This window comes from Tupaia chinensis, unplaced genomic scaffold, assembly GCF_000334495.1.
Source record: "Tupaia chinensis unplaced genomic scaffold, TupChi_1.0 Scaffold000495_1, whole genome shotgun sequence".
Taxonomy (NCBI): domain Eukaryota; kingdom Metazoa; phylum Chordata; class Mammalia; order Scandentia; family Tupaiidae; genus Tupaia; species Tupaia belangeri.
The window spans coordinates 2049497-2076669 of NW_006160007.1; the positions used below are offsets into that span (position 1 = coordinate 2049497).

The window sequence follows — 27173 nt, forward strand, 5'->3', positions numbered from 1 at the left end:
GGCTGCCGCAGGCGCGCGCAGCCGCTCCGCTCCCGGAAGTGCGCCCCAAACCGGCGCCAGGCCGAGGTGAGAGCCCAGGCTGGGTGGGCCTCTCTGCTGGTCTTCCGGGGTCAGACCTGAGGCCTCCAGGGTCCGCGCGGGATTCGATCGGGACCCCGGTAGTGGCTGCAGAGCCTGTGGACGCGGTAGGGACGCGGCGGGTGCGGGGGAAGGGCAGCCGGGCCTTGATCGTGGACGGGGCGCCTGGGGACCCCTGAAACCTTACCTGCGGGCGAGGACGGAAGCTCTGGCCGGGGTCTGCGCCGAGAACCAAAAACGGCTTCTCTTCGCTGCCTTCTTCTACCCAGGGCTGAAATGAGTCTCGGGGAGACGTAGCCCTCTAGGAGGATGCCTGGAGTCTCTCATCAGGGTGCTGTCGGTGTTTGGGGATGCCGGTGAAGACTACATCTCCGGTGGCCTGCTCTGCCCTGTCCTCCAGTCACTGAACGCCGGTAGCTCCCCCGACCGTGTGTAACAGTTCCAAAACGCCCCCACAAATTACCCAAGGTTGGCAAAGCTCTTGTCCAAAACACAGGTTTTAGAGCTCTTGGGTTCGAATGTGGCTGCCACTTGTGAACTTAAGAGGTTCTTGATCTGCAAACTTTAATACTTAACCTTGCAGGGTGATTACAAGAGTTGGGAATAACATGAAAAGCAAATAGTGATTTATATTTAGCACGTGCTTAAGTAAATAGTTACTTCTGTACGTAATCAGGTATGCACTTACGTATGTGTGGTAAGTATACTTAGACGGACATATAAAAATTCACTGTAATTTTTTTAAACCTTTAATAATTATAACTGATAACTTTAAATTCTTGTAACTAAAGTAAGCAGATCCGTCATATAGTACAGTAATTGGTATATAAACCCTCTCTATAAGGTATTTTGAATAATTGAGACAGGTTTCTCACCACCATCCAGAAGTAGTAATTACTAACATCATTTAAATGTTTGGTAAGATCTAGAGTTTTCTGTAAATGTCATTTCTCCTAAATGTTATCTAAATGGTGGATTTTAGTTCAGGAGCCAAATAAATTTACAGATCAATATTTTGCTATCTAAAATCTTGGGTTAATTGAACTATTAGGACCTGAATAAATTCAGATAGTGGAGTATTTTTGTATATTCATTCATTTTTAAACATATTTATTCAAAACAGCTGGTTTTTCTTTAAGTATTGGCTTAGCTGGTTCCCATGAAGTTCAACATGCTGTGTTTTTATTATCATTCAGTATAAAATACATTTTAATTTCCGTTGTGATTTCTTTTTCTGGAGTGTACTAAGTGCTATTTAATAAGATAGATTGCGGTTACTAATTTCTAGCCTAATTGCACTATGGTCAGAGAATATGTATTTCCAGATTTCAGGCTGTTGGATTTGGATTACATGTACGGTCTCTTGGTGAAGTTCCACGTGTGTATTCTGCAGTTGTTGAGTCTAATGTTCTGTGTTAGTTATGGTGTTCAGGTTTCCCATACCCTTACTGATTGTTTTTTTTTAAGAGAGATTTTTTTGCTATAGGACGTATCTGCTTGCCAGTGAGACAGAGACAGACAGGAAGCGAGAAGTCACCCTTCTCCTGCGAGGAATGGCCACGCTACAATCCCTTTTTCTTCAATCTACTCTCAGGATTCGGTGGGAGTTTGAGGCTGCCGGGTCCAGGACTTGAACCACGGTTGGCCATGTGGGCGTCCAGCGTGTGGGCATCCAGCGTTGTTACCATTTCTCTATCTGGTGGTCCCGGTGTTATTTTCTGTTGTTGTTTGTTTTTCATTTTGTGTATTTGCCCTCTCAATTAGGGAAGGGTGGTTAAGTCTTGAGCTGTGAGGGGTAGTTCTTTTAAAACTGATCCTGGGGCATACACATTTATGGTGGTTGTATGTTCTAGATGATTTGACTCATTTATCATTACAAAATGTCCTTTTTGCTAGAGGGTACGTGCATTCACAGGAGAAAGAGGGAAGGTGAGAAAGCACTCTATGGGTGAAGGTCACACTGCAATCCCCTTTCTACTTCTTTTGGGATTTGGGGCACACACACAGGCTTGTAGTGTTTTTTTCAACCTTATGAGGTCTGGGACTTGAGTTGCACAGCTGGTCATGTGGGATCCAGCTACCTTAACCACCTTGCCACTTGCTGGTCTGTGAAATGTCCTTTATTTCTCCTTATTGTGGAGTTTAGTTTGTTTTTTCCTAATATAGCCACGTGAATTATTTCTTACAATGGAATGGCCCCTTTTATTTTTTTCTCTATCTTCAAGTCTGCTTGGTCAGATATACCGTAACCATATCAGCTTTCATGCCTGCTGTTTGTATAAGAATGTCTTTTTAAAAAAATTTATTTGTTTTCAACCTGTGTCTTTGTGTTTCATATGTTTCTTGCAGACAGCATATAGTGGGTTCTTGCATTTTAAAATCCAGTGATTTCTGACTTATAATTGGATTGTTTAGACCATTTGCATTTAATAGAGTTATTGATGTAGTGGACTTTTAGTCTACCATCTTGTCTTGTTTTCTATTTGACTTTTAGTTTTGTTTCTCTCTTGTTCCTTTCTTTACACAGTTTGGGTTGAGTGCTTTTCAGAATTCCTTTATTAGCTTTTTATCTATACATTGGTGGATAATAGTTTTAGAGTTACAAGTATACATTATTTACTTACCAGAGCTTACTTTAACTTACCAAAATCGACTTTAATATGCACCACTTTATATTTCACAAATCATATTTTTCATTTCCCACCTCTCACTTAACACCTTTACACTTCCCATTTCCCACCTGACGCTTCCCCACCACTTGCCTCCCACTTCCTTCTTGGCAGTTCGGAAGTGTAATAACATAACAAGTTAATTCCATTACTCTTCCTTCATACTATTTTAATCTTTTACCTTTACTCCTGTTATATTGTCATTATTTTTACTTTTTTAAAAATTTTATTTTAGATTTTTGTCAGAGGGTGGATGCTTGCCAGAGAGGCAGACAGAGAGAGAGGGAAAGTGAGAAATCACCTTTTACGAGTGAAGGTTCAGATTTACAGAGAGGGTTTTTCCTCTCCTTTTGTTGATGTGAGTGTAGAACAGAACTCTTCCAAGGCCTCACAGTGCTCAGGTGTTGGGCTCCAACATATCTAGACTGATTGGGTGGCTATGTGGTAGGGCATTGACCTGAGATTGAGCATGTCGGAGTGAGGAGTGATATCCAAAATCAGACCTTGATTTCACGCCCTACCTGGGTAGGGGTCTGGAGTGAAAGAGCTGCCTGCTTTTCTCTGCTCCTAGTTGGGAGAGAGGGTAAACTGGAATTAGCACCAGAAATATAGCTCCACCCACCTTCTTCCACTGTGGGTGCAGAAATGAGGAGGTGGTCTCAAGAAACAAAAAACAGGCCCTGATCTCACACTCTAACAGGTAGGGGTCTTGGGTGAAAGAGTTGGTCTTATGTTTTAATAGGGCAGATTTTTGGGAAACCCAATTTCTTTCTTAAGTTATAAGTTGACGAGCCTAGACCATTGACTGGGTCTTACCTGTGAATTTTGCTGAGACTTGTTCTTGAGATTCCAGCAACTTCAGCAGCTCCAAATTCTGATCTCTGCCTCCTCTACCTAGTGAGACCGCCGTGCTCTGTTTGAGCTCCAATGTCCTGCTATGCAGTTGGAAAATTGTCCCCAACTTTATGATATTGGTGCTTACCTCATAAATTTCTCTTCTCTCAAGAACTACATTCTTGCTTGCCTTATTCTCCAGTTGCTTCATATATGTTTTCTTCAGTTTTATAGTTGTTTCCAGCAACTAGGCTAGTCAGTATTACCAGTTACTCTGCCATGGGCAGAAACAGGATTCCTCAAATGTGTATATATTGAGCACTTAATATATATCACACTACACGGTATATCCTACATAAATATAAAAATGAAATATGTGGATTTATTATTTTATAAGTCTTTTTTTATTTGATTCATGTGTGTGGGGAAGAGAGACAGAGAGACAGAGATGGGAGCTCCAATAAGGTCTTGACATGTGACCCACCCCAGCCTCAGCCAGCCCTGAACACTCAGGGAGGTCTCTAGCTGCAAATCTGGAACTCTCCCATGTGGGTCAGTCTCAGAGAGCACCACATTTCACCATTGCACTGCCTTTCAGTTCTTATGGGTTTCTTTTTAAGCAAAAAAATAAATGTAATGAGATTCATATGAAAAATGTGATGATCCTTTAAGCCTTTTTCCATTTTGTTTGACTGCTGAAAAAGCATACTTTTTTTTTTTGTAATGATTTCCTGCTGTGGGATGAATTATTTGATTGAAATGGTGAGGGTGAGTACATTGCTTCTTTTACCTTAAGAAAAACAGCTATTCAAAGCTAGAGGTTTTTAAAAATTATTTATTTTATTTAGCTTTATTTATTTATTTTTTAATTTGACGAGAGAGAGAGACAGAAAGCTAGCTGCCAGATCTGAGACTCAAACCGTAGTTGGCCATGTGGGATTCCAGCGCCCTCAACCACCGTGCCACCTGCCAGCCCCAAAGCTAGAGTATTATATAGTTCCCTGATTAATCTAGACACCCAAGTGATAGGGTGTTGTTTTGATTGTTGCCATTAGTGTTAGGGAAAAATGATGACCTCTAGCTCCTTCGTAACATTTAAAGATTGACCCAGTGTTAGGGTTACCTGAAAAAAAAGTTAACTAGATACAATGCATGGTTCTTTAAAAATACCTTACTATTAACTTTGTCACTTAATATTTCTTTATTTCACTTTCTTGCTTATTATCTTCCAAGTTTTGATATCATTCAGATAAAATAGTGGTTACTTATTTTAAGGGCATAGGAATTTTTTTTTTTTTGAGAGGTTTTTGCTATAGGGCGCGTGTGCTCGCCAGAAAGACAGAGATAGAAAGCGAGAAATCACCCCCCAGGGAGGATGGCCATGCCGCAATCCCTTCTCCTGCATTCTCCTCTGGGGATCTTGGGCATGCATGCACATGTGCCTGGCGTGAGTTTAAGCCACCAGGTCCGGGACTCGAACTGCGGTTGGCTACATGGGAGTTCAGCAACATAGCCATTATGCTAACTGCTGGTCCCTGGAATATTTTTGAGGTAGTCATTATCTGTTCTAAACCTTTAGGCCCCAGGTCGAAAGTTTCCGTTATCACAGATTTCCCATAAATTCCTTGGTAGACCTTTTTGCAATGCAGCACTCAGAAGAGGTCACTTGAAAATTTCGTTTTACCTTTTGGGGAAGATCTAATTTGTTCTCTTTGACCTCCTGTTTACCATGGAAACACATGATCATTTTAACATTAGCCTTTATTCCTAGGGCATTAGATTGTTTTTGTGTCCAGCTTTCAATAATAGTGCCCAGCTATTTTTAAATTTATTTTTTTATTTTTTAAATGTTCAGATACATGGTTGCTGATATAGAAGTTTTTTTTTTTTTTTTTTTTTTTTTTTTTTTTTTTTTTTTTTTTGCAGAAGAGCCATTCTCGGAAATCTGTAGTAAAATCTATAGTGAAAATGCTTTGGGCCAGTAGGTGGCGTGGTGGTTAAGGTGCTGGACTCCCATATGGCTAACTGTGGTTTGAGTCTTGGACTTAGGGGCTTGCTTTCTCACTTTCTCTCATGCACACATGTCCTATAGTAAATTAAATGGTAATAGTAATAATAAAATAAATAATTATTTGAGAAAGTAGAAAATGCTTCCTATGGTGCACTTTGTTCTTCTGCCTGGTCTGGACATTTGAAGACCAAAAGAACATACCATAAAAAGGGCAGGTGATGATACTTGCTTAGAAATGGTATCAGGGGATCAGCAGATGGCTTAATCGCTATGTTGCTGGACTCCCATGTAGTGGACCTCAGTTCGAATCCTGGACCCGGTGCAGGTGCATGCATGCCCAAGATCCTGAGAGGAGAATGGAGGAGAAGGGACTGTGGTGTGGCCAACCCCCCTGGGGGGGGGGTGATTTCTCACTTTCTTTCTCTCTGTCTCTCTCTCTCTCTCTGGTGAGAGCACGCGCCCTATAGGGAAAAACCTCTCCAAAAAAAGGGCCAATCAGTAATGATAGACATTGGAGTTTTTGACTATCCAGAATCGAGAGCCCCCCATTAACACCCATGGCATCCTAAGAGATGAGAAAGGTTGTATATTAGGAGTTAAGACTACACCCTAGGGTAAATTTTTCATTGCCAGAGCATGTGTGTCTGTGCCAATGAGAGATAGAGACAAAGAGACAGAGAGGGAGAAAGGACCTCACAATGGGGCACAGGCATGCTGTGATTCCTTCTCTGTTTCTCCTGTTGAGATTTTAGACATGTAGGCATATGTTTTTCAAGATGCTGGAGCCAGGATTTGAACCATAGTTTACCATGTGGGATCCAGCTCTCTTCACTGTGAGGCTACGGGGCTGGTCCTCCCCTAGAATTAATTTTAAAATAGTGTATCCACTGAGCAGTTTCAAGAGATCCATGGTTGACTCCAAGGCTTTTTATGTAGGGTACGTGAGTTTCTTGTTTCTGAAAATATGTTCTTCTCTTCCGTCTAGCACTTGATCTCATTCCTTCTGCATGTCCCCGTGAAGACCTAGTTCTCCCCGCGAGACATCTGCACCCCAGACCCACTTCACCTGAAAGGACTTCCAAACCAGACAATGCCCATTGACGTGGGACAGGCCCCAGGCCTGCTGCCGCTGCTGGCAAAGACCGAGGATTCCTTGTTCCCTGGACCAGATGCTGTCCCACAAGGGGATCCCTCTAGTCCGGAGACTGCACGCCAACTTTTCAGGCAGTTTCGTTATCAGGTGATGTCTGGGCCCCATGAGACCCTGAGACAACTTCGAAAGCTCTGTTTCCAGTGGCTGCGACCAGAGGTTCACACCAAGGAGCAAATCCTAGAGATCCTCATGCTGGAGCAGTTTCTGACCATCCTGCCCGGGGAGATCCAGATGTGGGTGCGGAAACAGTGTCCAGGCAGTGGAGAGGAGGCAGTGACCCTTGTGGAGAGCTTGAAGGGAGATCCCTGGAGACTCTGGCAGTGGGTAAGCAGAGAGTGTTAGGATCTGTGAATGAAGCATAGGTATCCTTTGGGATCTCATCCAATGTGTTGTCTTTTTTCTGATACCACTTATGAACCCAGCCAACAACCAGTTCTCTGATTCTGTGACACCAACTGGGTGTCCAGCAATTCAGTCTTCCATTACCTGGAGTTAGCACTGTCCCCATCGGTTCAGAGCATATTCCCACAAGATGCCCCTACTTCAGATGCCCATTGCAAATCCTAGGTACTTCTGTATCACCAGTACTTCTGATAAACTGACTATAAATTTGGGAGTTCCCACAATCCTTTCTTCAAATTTGATAATTTATTAGAATGGCTTACAGTACTTAGGAAAGCACTTTACTTACTTCTTATAAAGGATACAAGTTCCTAAGAGTCCAGTGGAAGAGCTGCATGGGGCAGAGTCTGGAGAAGAGGGTGTGTAGCTTCCGTGCTCTCTCCTAGTATACCTTCATGGGGGACCTCGAGTTCACCACCCTGGAAGCTCCCAGAACTCCATCGTTCAGGGATTTTTATGGAGATTTCACTATTTTGGCATAGTCTATGAAGTCTTTTATTTTTGGTTGAAATCTCCAGTGTCTCTCCCGTCCCAAAGTTGGGAAGTGTGAGTGAAAGTCCCAATCCTCTAGTCAGCCTTCTGCCTGTCACCATATTAACCTAGACTCAGGTATGGTTGAAAAGGTCTCATTGTGAATGAACAGAAGACACTTCCTACATTCCTATCACTCAGGAAATTACAAAGGTTTTTAGGAACTCTGTCAGGAAGCAGGCACAAAGACCACGTGGATATTTGTTATTTTACCACATCTGGGTGTCCTTATACTGCACCTGATTCTGAGACTTTGACCCTCAATGCTTTACAGCCATTGGAGATTGAGGATAAAGTCTCCCATCCCATTCTGTCTTCACAAGTTGACCAAAAGATGCCCGAGTTTTAATTGGTGGAGACCAGCCAGTAGAAACACAGTTTTAGTGGCACATCTCGAAGGTCTCCCAGAACTGGTTCAGGTCTCAGCTGTTGGTATCTTTTGGGATATTTCTTCCACTGGTTCCTGCTAGACTAGAAATAAAAGCTGGCTTTCTTTTTTCCTACTTGTGTCCCTAAAGATAGCGTTATGATCTGTTTTAGAAAGTTAGCTTTGTATCTTTCAGAAATTCCGACTCTGGATCCTTCAATAATCAGTGCTGCTTGGTCTCTAGATCAGCATCCAGGTGCTAGGACAGGAAATCTCATCTGAGAAGATGGAGTCTCTAAGCAGCCATGTGGGGAGTGTGGAGCCCCATCTTGAAGTGGTGCCCCAGGAGTTGGGACTTCAGAACTCTCCTGGAGAGCTGCTGAGCCACGTTGTAAAAGAGGAGTCTGATTTAGAACCGGAATTAGGTGAGGACAATATCATGGGGTGTTTGTGGTACTCTCTTGGAGAAATTTGGGGGTGATAGGCCCAAGTGTGAGATGAAATGACATACTGCTTAGATTGGGGTATCCCTGAAAGCTTGGCAACAGGGTAAAGGGTATTACATGAAATATCATGAATCAGAGATTTAAAATCTATATTTTAACCACTTTAGGACAGAGCCAGACAATTTGGATTTTAGTTCTAAAGAAAGAAGTGGGTGAAAATAGGAGACATTTGGAAGGTTGGAGGGAGCCGAAGCTTGTTACAGGAGGTAACACATCTAGAAATTTAGATGGCATAACAAGTGTAATTTCTTTCTTTCTTTTTTTTTTTTTTTTTTTTTTTTTTTGAGAGAGTTTTTTGCTATAGGGCACGTGCACTCACTATCAGAGAGAGACAGAGAGATAGAAAGTGAGAAATCACCCCCCAGGGGGGATGGCCACGCCACAATCCCTTCTCCTCTGTTCTCCTCTCGGAATCTTGGGCGCACACGCACACACGCCCAACATGAGTTTTAAGCCACTGGGTCCGGGACGCGAACTGCGGTCGACTACATGGGAGTCCAGCGACATAGCCATTACACTAACTGCTGGTCCCTGTTTCTTTTTATTTTTTTTTAAGAGAGATGTTTGCTATAAGGTGCATGTGCTTGTCTGAGAGACAGAGACAGAAAGTGAGAAATCACCCCCCCTCAGGGGGCATGGCCTCACCATAGTCCTTCTCCATTCTCCTCTCAGGATCTCGGGCATGCACACACACTTGGTATAAGTTTCTAGCCACTGGGTCCAGGAATCAAACCACAGTCGACTACGTGGGAGTCCGGCAACATAAACATTACACCGTTTGCTGGTCCCTAATTTGTGAAGACTTTTATCTGTGTCTCTGGGGAGTGGTTAAGGAAGACTTGTAGATTCTGAAAACTTCCCTTTCTTACTTCAGCTCTGGCTACTTCCCAGCTTCCTGCCCAACCTGAGGAAAGGCTCATCAGAGACCAGGACTTCGGAGCCTCACTTCTCCCATCAGCACCTCAGGTGAGCTTACTCCTGCAGGAGGAGGACAGAAGTGGGGCACAGCCTGAGAAGTGGAGCAGAGAGGAGGGCCTCGCTCAGGAACAATTACAGTACATGTGGAATAAATCCTGAGGTTCAGTATTTCTATCAAGCCACATTGTTTCCTCATTATCACCTTGAGTAATAGAATCTGGCCTCTGGAACAACATACAAGTTCCTCTGTAGAGGCAGATTTTGTCTCTATACACGCACAGCCCTCTCTTCTCTTTTATTACCTTTGGATTATTCTAAGACTTTTGTTACCCAGTCTAAGCACCATGTAGAAGTCAGTTCGACTTTCTTTCTTTCTTTCTTTCTTTCTTTCTTTCTTTCTTTCTTTCTTTCTTTGCTATAGGGCATGTGCGCTCAGTGGAGAGACAGAGACAGAGAGACAAAAAGTGAGAAATCACCCCCGGAGGGATGGCCACACAGCAGTTCCTTCTCCATTCTCCTCTTGGGATTTTGGGCATGCATGCACATGTGCCTGGCATGAGTTATTTGTTTTTTTTTGGAGAGGTTTTTGCTATAGGGTGCGGGTGCTCGCCAGACAGACAGAGAGATAGAAAGCAAGAAATCACCTCAGGGGAGATGGCCACGCCGTAATCCCTTCTCCTCCATTCTCCTCTAGGGATCTTGAGCACACACACACACACCTAGCGTGAGTTTTAAGCCACCAGGTCCAGGACTTGAACCATGGTCAACTACATGGGAGTCCAGCGATGTAGCCATTATGCTAACTGCTGGTCCCAGCGTGGCATGAGTTTTAAGCCTCTGGGACTCGAACCATTGTTGACTACATAGGAGTTCAGTGCCTTAACCACTATGCCATCTGCTGACCCCCAGTTTAAGATTTTGAATGATTATATTTAATGTTGGGTGGGTGAATTTTCTTTTACCCCCAGCTTTATGGAAGTAAAGCAATAAACTGCATATATTTAAAATGTACAGTTTGTTAAGTTTCAGCATATTTGTACACTCATGAAATCATAACCACAATCAAGATAATAAACATATTGATCCCACTCAGAAATTCCCCTTTTACTTTTTATAATCCCTCCTTCTTCTCCATCCCCCGCCACCACTATTCCAAGGTAACTACTGATCTGCTTTCTGTCACCTTAAGTTAGTTTGAATTTTCTAGAATGTTACATAAAATAGAATAATGCCAGATATACTACCTATATTTTAATTTTGGTTTTGGTTTTTTTTTTAATAATTATTTTATTTAACTTATTTATTTATTTTTATTTGATCAGAGAGGGACAGAGAGGGAGAGGGAGGGAGAGAGAAGAGAGAAAGTGAAAAAGCAAGCCATCTGGTCTAGGACGCGAACCATGGCCAGCCATGTGGGAGTTCAGTGTCCTTAACCGGCACACCACACCACCTGCTGGCCCCTTTTCTTTCTTTTTTTTTTTAATAGTCTTATTTTTTTTTTTCTTTTTCTTTCTTTTTTTTTTTTTTTTAAGATTTTTGCCATAGGGCATATGTGTCATCAGAGTCAGAGAGAGGGAAAGAAATCACTTTCCTCCCCCTTTGGGGCAGGGGGATGACCATGCTGCAGTCCTTTCTACTCCATTATTCTCCTCCTGGGATTTTGAGCATGCGTGCACATACCCAGTATGATTTTCAAGTTGCTGGGCCTAGAGCTTGGATTGTGGTTGGCCACGTGGGAATACAGCAACTTAACCACCATGTCATCTGCAGGCCTCCTATTCTCACTTTTTTTTTTAAAGAATTATTTTGCTTAATTTTATTTATTTATTATTGTTGTTGTTGTTATTTTTAATTTGATCAGAGAGAGAGGGAAGGTGAGAAAGCAGGCTGCCAGGTCCAGGACTCAGCGCAGTCAGCCATGTGGGAGTCCAGTGCCCTAACCACCACACCACCTGCTAACCCCTCTCACTGGTTTTAAAGACTGACTATGATGAGCTTTGGGGTCATTTGTTTTGTTCCTTGTGCTTAGGGTTCATTGAGTTTCTTGGACTCGTGGGTTTAAGATATTCATCCAATTTGGAAATATTTGGCCATTATCTCTTCAACTGCTTTTTTCTGTCTCATATTTCTCCTCTCCTTAGATACTCAGAAGAGAATAATACATGTGCAGTGTATTTAGTATATTAAATCTCTTCAGGTTATACCACAGTTTACTAATTTTTTTCTATTTGAGTGGTTTCTATTTTTATGTCTTCCAGTTCATTAATTATTTTTTCTGGGGCATCTAATCTGCTGTCAGTCACCTACAGTATATTTTTCATCTCAGACATCTTTTCATCCTAGAAATCTGAACTGAGGCTTTGTTATGTCTTTTATGACTGTACTTAACGTGTTCAGTCTTTCCTCTAGCTTCTTGAATGTGTGAAATGTGGTTATGGTAGCTGTGTTAATATCCTTGTCTACCAATTACCACCTTGATCAGTCTGGGTCAGTTTTGATAGACTGATTAATCTCCTCTTTGTGAGATATGTTTTTCTGCTTCTTTGTGTGCTTAAGTAATGTTTAATTGGATATCAGACATTGTGATTTTTACCTTGTTGGGTGCTGGATGTTTTGGGTTCCTGTAAACATTGTTGGGCTCTGCTCTGGGATGCAGTTAAGATATTTGGGTACTGGCACTAGAGAAGCCATATAATGAATGAATCTACAACTCATTTTTTTCCTCACTACTGAGGTAGTGCTCTTCTGCGTACTCTGCCTGATTCCTGCCTTTCTTCCTTCCTTTTTTTTGGTGTGTGTTTAATAGAGATTTTTGCTATAGGGCACATGTGCTTGCTGGAAAAACAGAGAGAGACAGAAAGTGAGAAATCACCCTTCAGGGGGTATAGCCGCATTGCAGTCTCTTCTCCATTCTCCTTTTGGAATTTTGGGCACACACGCACGCACACACCCCCAGTGTCAGTTTCAAGCTGCAGGGTCTAGGACTCGAACTTCTGTCAGCCAACACCTTAACCGCTATGCTGCCTGCTGGCCCTGTCTGATGGCTTTTAATGTATTAGATTTTCCTCTTTGGTTGGTGGAAATATGAATACTTTCCAGCTTCTCTGATTCTTTAGGTGGTTCTTTTCCAGAGCTCTCTCTTTGTGTAGCTCCCCTCTCTCTAATTTTCTACCCTGCTGAATCTGGTCACCTTGTCCTCTTTAAACTCCGAGCTCCTTACGCAGAACTCAACTGGGATGCCTGGCTCACACTGGCTTCCCCCTCATAACACCAGAGCCTAGATCCTCTCTTTAGGCCGTTGAGTTTGGACAATGTAGGAATCACTTAATTCGTTTCCCCACTTTGTGGGATCTCATTTCTGCTCCGCTCCACCTACTGTGCAATTTTTGAAAAACACAGTAGGTAAATCCAGTTCCTGCTATTCCATTTTGATCGTAGATATGAATAGAAATCTTTGAGACAGATTTATCTTGATTACCTAGTTAATAGCTAAAAGTTGCATTTGATGGAAAATAAAAATTTTCAGGAACCTATATACCTAATTGAAACATTGTTTAAAATCTTCAGGGAATTCTTTTGGGGACTTGCCTGGGGAGGAACTTTAGAGTGAAGGTGAAATAGAGAAGACAGGTGGTGGTGATGCCCTGCTTCAAACCAGAATCAGAGCTTCAGCTGTCCAGGCTCAGAATTTAGAAACTACAATACTAATGCTGCAGTTTATCCTGGGAAAAAGGAAATGGTGGAGGTGGCAGGGGAGGTATAGACCTTTTTAGTAAATCAGGGTACCCTTCCTCTAGAAACCAGGACCAGCAGATGGCATAATGATTATGTCACTGGATCCCACATGGCTGAACGTGGTTTGAGTCCCAGACTGTGGCTAGAAACTCATGCTGGGAGAGTGCGTGTGTGTGCCCAAGATCCAGGAGGAGGATGGAGGAGAAAGAATTGAGACAGGGCCACCTCTCTGGGGGCTGACTTCTTGCTTTCCATCTCTCTGTCTCTCCAGAGAGCACACACGTCCTATAGCAAAAATCTCTCAACAAACAATCAAGGTAACCAGAAACCAAGTTGTTAAGCAGGAGGTCACTTGATAAAAAAGATTGTAGTAGTCTCTGAAATATTTTGACCAGGTTTGAAGGATTCTTGTTGCTTCTCTGGTACGTACAGGCTAGCCTTATAACAGTTATGTATTTATTAATACATTTTTACTAGTAGAGTGCACAGACATCTATCTACCACTACAGTTTTGGGTAACTGAAAGTCAAAAGATTCAAAATGCTGGTAGCACCAATTCATAACTGACAACTATATACACATATACACATGTATTTGTTTCTACAATTCCCTACATTTGGCTAATAATTGATTAATAAGTGCTCGACCCAAAGTCATCCTTACTTAATCTCAGTATCCTTCCCCTAAACTCACAATTATTTGTATCAGAAAGACCTTGATATTTAATGGAATCCTTTGAAAGTGGAGGGGTTGTATTGTTTTGTTTTATTTTGCTTTTCAATTTGCTGTAGGGCATGAGCATGGACTGGAGTTAGAGGAAGAAAGTAGACACTCCCCGGAGGGGATGGCCACACTGCAATCCCTTCTCCTCCAAGTCTCCTCTTGGGGTATTGGGCACACATGTACACACCTATCATCTTTTTCAAGCTACTCAGTCCAGGACTCAAGCCACTTAACCACCATGCCACTGGCTGGGACAGGAATTTATAAACAGAAGCAGTCACTCCCTCTAACCTCTTCCATAAATTAAGAACTTCATGAATAATGCCAGACAAACCAAGTGGTATTACTCTCTCTACACGTAGTACTTCAGCATCAGAAACCATGTCTGAGTTGGAATGTCACAGAGAGTCCAGTGATAACCTTAGATCCCTGCGTGTTCACACGTAAAGGAAACAAACACAGAACAAGTATCTCTTTGTGCAAGTCGTTGTGGTAATGTCTCACAAACCCACAAGATGGTGCTGCTTCAACACAAAAACATAGATTTCCCCATCAAAGGAAGTTCGATTTTTTTCCCTCTTACACATTTGAGAAAAAGGCAAGAAGACTACTGGTGGTGTCTTCTTGCCTCTTAAGTAGAGGGTTTTACTCCAACAAGGGGTTCCTTGAATAAGTTTGTGGCTTTGAGGAGGAGGTACACTTTTCCGAGAATTCCAAAGCAGCTTTTCTGGTTTTTCAATGAACTGATTGTGGGGATTTGGTGGCCCTGTCCTGTTTTTGTCTCGTATTATTCTTGATAACTACTGTTCTGGTACCTAGGCAACTGACCTTGGGTCCCGCAAGCCAGGCTACTAGTGAGACATTACTGTGATTTGCACTTACATCCTTTTCCCTGTTAGCACTGAAGCAAGGGAGTGTGTTCCAACAACCAAGACTGAGAATTCCTATATTCAGCAATGTTTGCTCAAGCTGATTACTTTCAGGAGGTTGTTAAAATAGCTTCATCCATGGAGGATTAACAACATAAGCTGCTAACAATTCATACTATAAACATTAAAATATTTAAAGCAAAGTTTGTACTTAAAATGTGGTTTAGGGACCAGCAGTTAGCGTAATGGCTATGTCCTGGACTCCCATGTAGTCGACTGCGGTTCGTGTCCCGGACCTGGCGGCTTAAAACTCACGCCGGGTGCATGTGCGTACATGCCCAAGATCCCGAGAGGAGAATGGAGGAGAAGAGATTGCGGCATGGCCATCCCCCCGGGGGGTGATTTCTCGCTTTCTATCTCTCTGTCTCTCTCTATCTGTCTGGCGAACGCATGTGCCCTATAGCAAAAAACCTCTTAAAAAAAAAATGTGGTTCTAGTTAATAGTTCAATATACAGTTAAGTATATTGATGTTGCTTTCCAGCTTCCTGTCCTTTCTTCTTTAAAAAATTCAACTTCTCCACTGATAAAAGAATTTGTTTTGTTTTGTTTTTTGTTTGTTTTTTAATATTACATAAAATATTTAAGTTTTGGGCTAGCAGATAGCATAGTGGTTAAGGTGCTGGACTCCCATGTGGTTGACTGTGGTTCAAGTCCTGAACCTAGTGGCTTCAAACTCATGCTGGGTGTGCATATGTTTGTGCCCAAAATCCTGAAAGGAGATTGGAGGAGAAAGAGTTGCAGCATGGCCATGGCCATCCCCTCTAGGGAGTGATTTCTTTTTTTCTTTTACACATACCAGTCATCTTTTATTGGGTGTGAATTCTGGATTAGGATATGAAAGGACTCAACAAGTTCCTTTGAAGGGATGCTAGGCCAAGGAGATGAAGGTCTGGTTCAGTGTTTTCCCTCCACGCTGGCCCTCTCAGTGGTATCTGCGTTGCTGCTCCTGTTTGAGTTCCTTGTAAGAAAGGCAGTAGCTGGAGAGCACATAAGCAGCCAGCGCCGTAGAAATCCCGCAACACCCCCTTTCTTCACGTTGACCTACTTGCTGTAATACTGGCAGTGACCTCTCAGAGATGCTCTAGCAATGCCTGTAGGGGTAAAATCCCGCATCAGTATCCAGCTTGGCAGCTCCCCAAGTTTGACATCCATGAGTTTCTTCTCCTTCACTGGTACGACTGACGCCATCTTGGAGTCCTCGTGTCCGCTGCACCTAGGGCTTGATTTCTCCCTTTCTGTCTCTCCATCTGTGTCTCTGGCAAGTGCACTCACCTTTTAGCAAAAATATCTTAAAAAATTTTAATTTTTAAAACATAGGCTATTCATGTCACACAAATATCTTCAGTTTTAGGTTAGCTGCTTATGTTCAGAAGAATTATCAAGAGTGATTTTTATGAATAACTTAGATACTGTCATTTATAGGAAAGTCTAAAGCTCTATGAATAACCATATATATATATTTTTTGTTTGTTTGTTTTTTGAGAGGTTTTTGCTATAGGGCATGTACGCTCACCAGAAAGACAGAGACAGAGAGACAGAAAGTGAGAAACCACCCCCCAGGGGGAATGGCCACACAGCAATCCTTTGTCCTCCATTCTCTTGGTATCTTGGGTACGCATACACACGCGCCCAGCGTGAGTTTAAGCCACTGGGTCCAGGACTCGAACCGCGGTCAACTACATGGGAGTCCAACAACATGGCCATTACACTAACTGCTGGTCCAAACTCTCCATATTTTTAAGAAAGAGTCTCACCATGTTGTGATCTTCCTGCCTCAGTCTCCAGCCAAGACTGTAGGCATGTGCCACCCTGCTGGAGCTTTTTCTTTTTTTTTTTCTTTTTTAAAGCTTATATATTTCTTCCGTGATCAAGAGAGACAAAGAGGATAGAGAGATGGACAGACAGCTGTCACTGTGATCTATCTCCTCTCAGCCTTAGCCAGCCCCAGACCACAGGTATGCACATGTCCAGTATACTTAGAGAGATCTCCAGACATGAACATAGAGCCTTCCGGTGAAGTCCAGCCTTGTAGAACGTTGTGCTTTACCACAGCACAATGTCTGTCCCCCATCTCTTTCTCAGACAGGCTTTTACTCTGTTGGCCAGGCCAGTGCTTCTGTTTCAACCTCCCAAGTTACTGAGATTCCAAGTATATGTGACTATACCCAGCGTTGAGGTTGGAAAGGGAATCGAACCTGGCTTCTCATGTGGTGCCACCTGAGCAGCACAGCATCTTAGTAGTGTGCACCTCTATGACTAGGCCTTAATTAAAGACTTCTTGGTGTCTCCTTTTCCCTTGAGCCATTTCTACTTCTCTTTGAAGTGCTAAGGGGCAGCCTTATTTAGGGCTGAGGGTGCCTTCCCTGGGTAATGTTTTGTGTCAAGGGGACATGACTCCAGAATTGCCCTATTTCTGTTTCCTATGGCCTGGCTATTTATGACATAATACCTGGCTATCAAGTTTGGGGGTTCTGAAAGGGTGCAGAAATTCTCTCTGCAAACCTGGGAGGGTGAGCCTAGGAGAGTGCATATGGTAGTAGTAATATATATCATTTACTGCGGACTTGTTTGCTGAGAGCATTGTTTTACCCTCACGACACGTATCACGTCTGGAGCAAGGTCTCTGGGCCTGGGGAAGCACAGTGAGAGTAGGACAGAGTCCTGGCCGCATGGAGCTTACCTGCTAGTAGAGGTCGCAGTTAACCACATACTCACGTGTGTGTTCATATCTGCACATAGACATGTAAACATTTAACGGACTGTGATAAATGCTGTGAATGAAAGTATAGTCTGCTGTGAAAACAAGTGGCACCTTATTATTTCTCTCAGTGATGTTTTTTGGTTGTTTTGCTATAGGAAATGTGCAGGAAAAAGAGAGCAAGTTGCCATCCGGGGGGGGGATGGCCACACTGTAGTCCCTTCTCCATCATTTTTTTTGGAATTTGGGGCACACATGCACACAGTCTCAGCATGATTTCCAAGCTACTGCGTCCAGGACTCAAGCTGTGCAGTCAGCTATATGGGACCTACCACCCTAACCCCATGCCACCTGCGGACCCCAAGTTACCAATTTTTTTTTTTTTTTTTTGGAGAGGTTTTTGCCATAGGGTGAGTGTGCTTGCCAGAAAGAGAGAGAGAGACAGAGAGACAGAAAGTGAGAAATCACCCCCCAGGGGGGATGGCCACGCCACAACCCCTTCTCCTCTTGAGATCTTGGGTACGCATGCGCATGTGACCAGCGTGAGTTTAAGTCACTGGGTCTGGGACTCGAACTGCGGTTGACTACATGGGAGTCCAGCGACATAGCCATTATGCTAACTGCTGGTCTCCCAATTTTTTTTTTTTTATACTATTCCTTTTTTCCCCTTAAGCTGATTTATTTCTTTCATGACAAAGAGATAGGCACCCCCAATGGGGTCTCCACACTGACATGCAGCCTCAGTCTCAGCCAGCTTGGATCACAGGCACGCGCATGCCCAGTGTGCTCAGGGAGATCCCAGCATGTGCACTCAGACCTTTCCCATGTTGGTCCCACTCTGTTACCATTGCACCACCATCTGGTTCCCCAGTGATTTTTTGAGTTTAGTACCGTCATTGTGTGAGGACTGGCTCCAGAAGGTTACTTCTATCTCAGGATCACACAGCTAGAAAGTGACAGGCTGAAACTTGAAACCCCATACATCTACCTCCACAGAAGGGGCTGCTAATCATTGTGCTATACAATCTGAGTTTCTAATGGCCTCTTGGTAGGAACATTGAAATTTGAATTCCTAGCTAGAGGGCATTCCTAGTTTTGAATCTCCTCTCTGTTCATTCTTCAGGAAATTAATGCTTTTGGGAGTGTTAGTGGGACACCTTGCTCCAGATAATCCATCAGTTTCTCACTAACTGAAAGAAAGTGGATATAATGTTAGACCTTAAGTGCAGAACGGTGGGGAGATTGCAAGTGTGTAAGATCGCAACTTCTTGATCTTCTCTGGACCCACATCTTTGTTTCAGGGTGAGACTGATGGTGCACTTGTCTTTCTTGTTGATTCTTCCAACAAATTCCTTTTTATTTCTTCTCTTTTCCCTTATACATGTCCAGATCTTAGTTAAATAGTGGGAATATCACACCTTTACTGTTCAAAGACTTCCCCTCCTCCGTTACAAGCACTAGAAAGAGTTAAAAAAAAAAGTACATTGTGGAAAAGGTTCATGCCTTTCGTATGTTTTCTACTCCTAAGTACCTGGAAGTATAGAACTTAAAGCCTAAATATGTTCTTTCTTTTCTTATTTTTTTAGATTTTAGCCACAGGGCACATAAACTCCCTGGAGAGAGAGAGAGAGAGAGGGAAAGTGAGAAATCACCACCGGGGGATGGCTGCACCGCAGTCCCTTCTCCTTCATTCTCCTTGGGATTTTAGGCATGGATGCACATGTTTCTGGCATGATTTTCAAGTTGCCAGGTCTGGACTAGAACCGTGGATGACCACTTAGGAGTCTAGCACCTTGATCATCATGCCACCTGCTGGCTCCAAAGCTAAATATTTTCTTCTTTTAGAGGTTTTTGCTAACTCAGGGCACATGAGCTTACCAGAGAGAGACACAGACAGACAGATACAGAGAAAGGGAAATCTGCAATCCCTTCTCTTCCATTCTCCTCCTGGAGATCTTGGGCATGCACACACAAGCACCTGGCATGATTTTGAAGCCACCAGGTCTGGGACTCGAACCACGGTTGGCCACGTGGGAGTCCAGCAACATAATTGCTACGTCATCTGTTGGTTCTGCCAAAATATTTTCCTCCTTTCTTTTTCTTTTTCTTCTAGAGAGATTTTTGCTATAGGGCACTAGAGAGATAGAGATAGACAGAGAAATCACCCCCATGGGAGATGGCCATCCAATCCCTTCTCTTCCATTTTCCCCTTGGGACTTAGGGCATGCATGCCTACAACCCCAGCGTGAGTTTTAAGCCACTGGGTCTAGGACTCAAACTGGGGTCGATGATGTAGGAAGTTCAGTGAGTAACCATTATGCCATCTGCTGGTCCCCTGCCTAAATATTTCTAAACAGAACCAAAAATACTGATGTTGGGACAAGGGCCTTGATGCTAGGTGGGGAGATTGCATCAGGGGTTTAGGAGGTATAGTAAGGTGAGATATTCCTGGGTCCCCAGTGCAGGCCTCAGATGAGCCCACAGTATTTTTCTTATATGATCAGACCCCATTGTGAGCCTGAGAGAACTATGAAAATGTGGCAGGAGAAATGGGGCTGGGAACCCAGCATGTTGGGATGAGGAGCGAAGGGCATCAGTGAGGCTAGATGAGGGAGTGTAGGGAGCCCTGGCCACTGATGACGTGACCACTGCGCAATCTGAGTTCTAAGAACCAGGTGATGGAGCGTGTTCTGAGAAACGACTGAGGCCGGGAAAAAATACAGATGTTGAGGTTTTTTCCCCCTTGGCCCCTTCATCCCTTGAAGCCACACTCTTATGATTTTTTTCTTAAAGTTTATTCATTTATTTCTTCTGAGAAAGAGAGACAGAGACAGGAGGAGCAGCGGAGGGAAGAAGAATAGAAAGGAAGAAGAGGGAGAGAGAGAGACACTCAATGATTGGTGACAGGCACCCAGAACAGGGTTTGATACTGTGAGTCCGTCCTAGCCTCAGCCATGTCGTGGGCATGGGCACATGTACATGCCCGGTGTGTACCGGGAGGTTCCAGGATTTGAGCTCAGGACCTTTCCTGTGGCCCACTTGTGCACCACTGTGCCACTGCGTGGCCCTCCCATGGTTCCTTAGCTCTTCTGTTGGCCATATTCCTTTCTCCTTAGCTTTCTTACAGACATGGGAGGCAGACTCAAAAAACTTAATTGCAGTCACAGTATTTTATTTCCCTCCTCCCCCCACCCCCAGCAGGAGCAGTGGAGACACCTGGATTCCACTCAAAAGGAGCAGTACTGGGATCTCATGCTGGAGACCTATGGGAAGATGGTCTCAGGAGGTGAGGGTCTGGATTAGGGTTAGCCTGATGGAGGAAGAGAGAACGACCGGAAGACGGTTAGGTATTCTATGCCTTCATAGACATCTGCTTAACTGAAAGTTCTAGGGTACAGGAGATCATTAGTGACACAATTGAATTGGAGTGAATTAGAGATGGAGTTACAGTAAGAACTTACTCTTGAATACAGAAAGCACGCAGTGTGCTGGGAACCCTCCCGAGTGCATTACATATGGTCTGTGAAATGGGTGGTGGTATTTCCCTTGCAAAGGTGATGAAATTGTCAGATCACACCCTTGCCTGCTGTTCCAGGGCCCAAAAGTGCCGAAGTAATGTGGGACTCAATTGTGGCTGGCTGAGTCTGTTCTCATTTTTACAAAACTACACTATATATATATAGACAGACACAGAGAGACAGAGAAACAGAAAGCGAGAAATCACCCCCCAGCGGGGATGGCCACACCACAATCCATTCTCCTCTCGGGATCTTGGGCACGCACCCACCCGTGCCCGGCCTGAGTTTTAAGCCACTGGGTCCGGGATGCAAACACAGTCAACTGCATGGGAGTCCGGCAACATAGCCATTACGCTAACTGCTGGTCCCACAAAAGTACACTGTCTTAACCAACCACTGATGGGGTCCAGTCAGGGTCCGTGCACTTCCTGCCAGGTGGTTTGCAGACCTTTCTGGTCACTTGCCCAGATACCTGTTTGTGGCCCTCACCACATGCCCCAGTCATCTTTGAGCAGTGATGTCTTCACCAGTGCCGCACACTGCTCTGAGATGAGTTTCTCTACGTGGTCTCCAGAGCCTTTGTGTTTCCTCCTTCGAGGTCCCAGTCTTTCCCACTCACTCATCCCGGCTCACATGCTCATCTCTCTCTGTATCAGGCATTTCCAATTCCAAACCCAACTTGACTAATTCAACAGAGTATGGAGAAGAGCTGGCAGGATTGCATCTTCACATCAGCGAGAAGATTCCAAGACTCACCTGCATAGGTGAGTGATTTTTCACTGATCCAGAGCCATTTCTGATCTTCTGGTCTTGGCCAGAAGTATTCAAGATTTAGGGGCTGGAGGACTTGAGGGTGGGGATTGCGTCGTGACCAGACCTGTGGAGGATGCTCATCTCTGTACCTTTCTCTCACTCTCATGTGCGTGCACAAGTGGTCTCTTACAAATAAAAGGAAAAGTATTTTTAAATACGTATAGAAACAATGGAAGAAATCACTAAGGAAAAGATAAATAGGTTTGAATATTTTTAAGAAGGAAGAAACCCATAATTTTATGAGGGTGGTTTTTGCCATAGGGTGGGTGCACTTACCAGAGAGACAAGAGACAGAGAATGTGAGAAATCACCCCTCCAGGGGTATGGCTACACCGCATTCCCATCTCATCTATTTTCCTCTCAGGATTCTGAGCATACATGCACACGTACCTGAGGTGAGTTTCAGACCACCGAGTCTGGGACTCCAATCACAGTCAGCCATGTATGTGGGAGTCCAGCACCTTACCCACCATGCCATGTGCTGGCCCCTGTGCCTCCATAATTTCTTGGAAAAGTTTTTTTTGTGTGTGTGTGCTATAGGGTGCATGCGCTCGCCAGACAGACAGAGACAAAGAGACAGAAAGCGAGAAATCACCCCCCCAGGGGGGATGGCCATGCCACAATCCCTTCTCCTCCATTCTCCTTTCAGGATCTTGGGCACGCACGCACACGCGCCTGGTATGAGTTTAAGCCGCCAGGTCCGGGACTCAAACCACGGTCAGCTACATGGGAGTTCAGCGACATAGCCATTACGCTAACTGCTGGTCCCTGCCCCCATAATTTCTATACATAAAAATAAGTTCAAATAAAATTAGGATAACTAAATCATGAAAAACATCTTTCATGAACATGACAGATAAATTTTTATTTTTCTTAATACAGAAGGAATTAAAATGAGTTAATAGGAAAAATGATGTTCTTTGTAAAAATGGACAACAGTCTTGGAGTATGAAAAGTAGCTCACAAATATGAAAAAGAGATTTATTCTTTCATAACTAAGGAACTAAATTTTTTAAAAATGAAAACCATCTTCCATCAATCTAAGTAGCTGTATAAAAAAACAAAACAAAACAAAACCTGAGACTGGCAGGTGGTGTGGTGATTAAAGACACTGGATTCCCACATGGCCAACTGCAGCTCAAACCCCAGACCTGGTGGCTTGCTTTTTTTCTTTCCCTTTCTTTCTCTCTCTTTGGTCAAATTAAAAAATAATAATAAATGGAATTAAATAAATAATTCTGTATAAAAAGAAAAGTTAAGTACTTAAATACCTCCCCTCAGCTTCACATGCTAGAGATTGGCAGAGTGATTCTGGAAATTGGGTTGACTGCAGATGTCAAGAACCTTGGGACCAGCAGTTGATGTAATGACTATGTTGCAGGACTCCCATGTAGTCGACCGCAGTTCGAGTCCTGGACCTGGTGGCTTAAACTCACACTGGGCGCATGTGCGGGCGTGCCCAAGATCCTGAAAGGAGAATGGAGGAGAAGGGGTTGCAGCATGGCCATCCTCCCTGGGGGGGTGATTTCTCGCTTTTTGTATCTCTGTCTTTCTGAGAGCGCATGCGCTCTATAGCAAAAACCTCTCCAAAAAATAAAAAATAAAATGATATTTATAAAGACTTCTTTAAAGACAAGAGAAAGCACCTTTGCCATTTGAGAGAAATATCTTTCAATGCTTTGTGCATGAACAAGTTTAGGTCTAATTCTCTAATAGATGACCAGATCTCTGGCAGATAATTGGAAAGACACTAATATGTGAAAGAAAAAGGTAAGTAACATTTTTAGATCTACAGAGATAATTTATAAGAGTTGAGGATATCCAGCTACTAGAATAGTCTTTATAATACACATCAAGTAGTAATAACCAAAAACCTAAGTTTTGATGAGAAAACCAAAATTTCAACTACTTACGTGAGTTAATAGAGTGCATGTAAAACTGGATTCATGCATAGACCAAGGGATTTACCTTTTTTTTGAGAGAGAGAGATTTTTAAAAATTTATTCATTTATTTAATTTGATTAGAGAGGGACAAATCCAGTGAGAGAGAGACAGGGAAAGTGAGAAAGCAAGCCATCAGGTCCGGGACTCAAACCGTGGTTGGCCATGTGGGAGTCCATTGCCCTTAACCAGCACGCCACATGCTGGTCCTCTGAGAGAGAGAGATTTTTTGTTACAGGGTATTTGTGCTTGGCAGAGAGTCAGAGAGATAGAAAGCGAGAAAACACCCCCTAGGACCACAATCCCGTCTCTCCTCATTCTCCAATCAGGATTTTGGGCACACAGACACGCACACCCGGTGTGAATTTTAAGCTGCCAGGTCTGGGACTTGAACGGCGATCTACCACGTAGAAGTCCAGGGCCATAACTACTACTACACCTGCTGTCTCCCCCTCCCAGTTTTATATAGGATGTTGTCATGTTGCTCTTCCTGCCTCAGCCTATTAGCTGGGATTACAGGAGTACATTTCTGTGCTGGCTTATTTATTAGATAGGGTCTTTCTCTTGCCCAGACCAGCCTCACGCTCATGATCCTCCTGTCTCATCTTCCCCAGGTTGCTGAGATCACAGACACATGCCACCACTCCAGGCCTTTTTCTGACTATAACTCAAACCTAGGACTCCCATGGTGCCCTAGCCCATGGAGCACAGCATCTTAGAACACATATCACTGTGGCTGAGCCCAGGATTCACTTCTATACTGCAGCCCTGCATTCCCACCATAGTAAGATGATGCAGAACACATTTCATGGGTTTTAGCGTTACTCGTAAATGGGAGAATCTATGTTAAATTGAGTATACCATTTACAACTTATGTAATATGATGTATATATGTGTGTGTATATATATACATGGTATTTATTAGTTGTGTTGGAAAACAGCATATATATGCATACATATAGATTAAATAAAAAAGACTGGAATACAATGTTAGCTCATAGCATCCCTAGCTAATATGATTGAGGTTGATTTGTTTTCTTCTGTATATTTTTTCTCCAAGTCTTTTTTGTGATCATATTTATACATATGTGTTTTTTTTCAGATAAAAATCACTTTTAAAAGTGATACTTATATATAACATACTTGTTTTCCCTGGGTCTTAAGAAATGGATGCCATGTGGCAGCAGGTGGCGTGGTGATTAAGGCACTGGACTCCCACATGGCTGTCCACAGTTCAAGCTGGATCTTCCAACTTGGAAATCACTCCAGGCGTGTGTGCGTGTGTGCCCAAAATCCCAGAAGGAGAGTGAAGGAGAAGGGATTGCTGCGTGGCTACCCTCTCAGGATATGATTTCTTACTTTCCCTCTTGGTATCTCTCTTTGTCTCTCTTCAGTGAGTGCATATACCCTATAGCAAAATTCTTAAAAAAAAAAAAAAAAAAGAAGAAATGCATGCTGCCTGTGCTGACCCCATAGCCTAGTAGTTAAAGGAGCCAGATCCCACATGGCTGAAAGTGGTTTGAATCCCAGCCCTGACAGCCTGAAAAAACATACAGATTGTGTGTTTGAATGGCCAAAATCCAGACAGGATGGACAGATGGAGAAGAGATTGTGGTGTGACTATGTCCCTTTGGGGTTGCTTTCTTTCTCCCTCTTCTGTGTCTCTGTTTACATCTGGCAAGTACATGTGCTATCTAGCAATAAAAAAAAAAAAAAAAAAACAAGAAAGAAAAGTGTATGCTGGTTAATTATGGAGGAGTCAGAAAGACCCTGTATGAGCCTTCCTGTGTTACTCAGAAATTCTTGGTCTTGAGCCCAATGCAGGCGAAGTGAACCATGGGCATTCAGCCTGGATGATAGTTTTCTTCCTCACTCATTGATGCCATCTTGGTAAAAAGAAGGAATGTTTTATTATGACCTCTTCACATATGAGCTAGAAAACAGGACATAGCACTTATTGAATCATTTCAATCTTCTTTCAGGAGATAGACAAGAAAACGACAAAGAAAATCTGAACTTGGAAAATCACAGGGACCAGGAACTCCTGGATGCCTCCTGTCAAGCCTCAGGAGAGCCACCTGCTGAGGCTTCTTTGAGGGGTTTCTTCAGAGAAGATGAGCCAGGATGCTTTGAGGAAGGAGAGACTCCCCCTGAGGTTCTGGAAAACCTTCAGAGTGAGAGTATAGGGGGTCAGCTCTCTCCTCAAGAAAGGACTTGTGGGAAACAACTAAGTCAGCCCTTGCCTAATCCTGATCCAGGAGAACTGTTTGCTCTGTGGCTTGAGGAGAAGAGAAAAGCCTCCCAGAAGGGCCAGTCAAGAGCCCCCATGGCCCAAAAACGCCCCACCTGCAGAGAGTGTGGGAAAACCTTTTATAGGAATTCTCAGCTTGTTTTTCACCAAAGAACTCACACCGGAGAAACATACTTTCAGTGTCCTACCTGCAAAAAGACCTTTCTGCGGAGTTCAGACTTGGTGAAACATCAGAGAACTCACACAGGAGAGAAGCCCTGTAAATGCGATTACTGTGGGAAAGGCTTTAGTGACTTTTCAGGGTTGCGTCACCATGAGAAAATCCACACGGGAGAAAAGCCCTATAAATGTCCCAACTGTGAGAAAAGTTTTATTCAAAGATCAAACTTTAATAGACATCAGAGAGTTCACACAGGAGAGAAACCCTATAAATGTTCCCGTTGCGGGAAAAGTTTCAGCTGGAGCTCAAGCCTTGACAAACATCAAAGGTCCCACTTAGGAAAGAAGTCTTTTAAATAGCCAGGCTCTTTGCCCATTCCTCTCTCCTGGTCCTTTTAAAGGACTCAGCTCTACCTGGAGGAGCTGCATCTCTGGGAGGAGATCCCTGTTTCATGGATTGCAGAGTTTTGGACTTGGAGGGGTTTTTGTCTATTTGTTTTGCCCTCTGATTAGATTTCATGATGGTTTAATTTCTTCCTTCTACTTCAGGAGAAGTAGTCTTCATGTTTCATCTCGTCTCTCCTTTTGGACCCCTTTGGGGAAAAGTCTGAATTGGAGATCCAGTTTGACTAGTGCTTTCTAGGAAGGACTTAACTGGAGTAGCTGCAACCACTCCTCATGGAAGAACCTCAGATTGACCCTTTAGAACTAAAGTTCTAGAACAGGCCTTCTTTTCCTTGCAGACAGGACATGTAGAGGCCCAGTGAGTCCACAGGTGTTCTTTGTCATACGGGTGAAAAATGAACTTCAAATGACTCTTGTTTGAAAATAAACTTAGGTCCCTTCCTATCTTATTTGTGTCTGAGTTGTTTACTATGTATTTACTGTAACTCAAAGGACATTAAAAAAAAACTGAGAGAAACAAGCACTCAACAA

General features: G+C 43.4%; 1 protein-coding gene and 2 non-coding genes across 6 annotated transcripts; all 3 read left to right on the forward strand.

Annotated features, from left to right (window-relative positions):
- Positions 1-27173, forward strand: ZNF18 (zinc finger protein 18). Of its 4 annotated transcripts, none has more exons than XM_014590901.2 (8): positions 1-66; positions 348-546; positions 6578-7069; positions 8290-8470; positions 9426-9517; positions 20757-20841; positions 21730-21837; positions 25810-27173. In XM_014590901.2, exons 3-8 carry the CDS (start codon positions 6683-6685, stop codon positions 26595-26597), a joined length of 1641 nt encoding a protein of 546 aa, XP_014446387.1. In that variant the 5' UTR covers positions 1-66; positions 348-546; positions 6578-6682; the 3' UTR covers positions 26598-27173. The 4 variants fall into 4 exon arrangements, with proteins under 4 accessions (XP_014446387.1, XP_006156568.1, XP_027630750.1 ...); XM_006156506.3 differs by having other exon boundaries at positions 20754-20841; positions 25810-27172; XM_027774948.1 differs by having other exon boundaries at positions 62-158; positions 20754-20841; positions 25810-27172.
- LOC114009243 (small Cajal body-specific RNA 17) lies at positions 20001-20124 on the forward strand. Its single transcript, XR_003550693.1, has one exon.
- LOC114009242 (small Cajal body-specific RNA 18) lies at positions 20183-20265 on the forward strand. Its single transcript, XR_003550692.1, has one exon.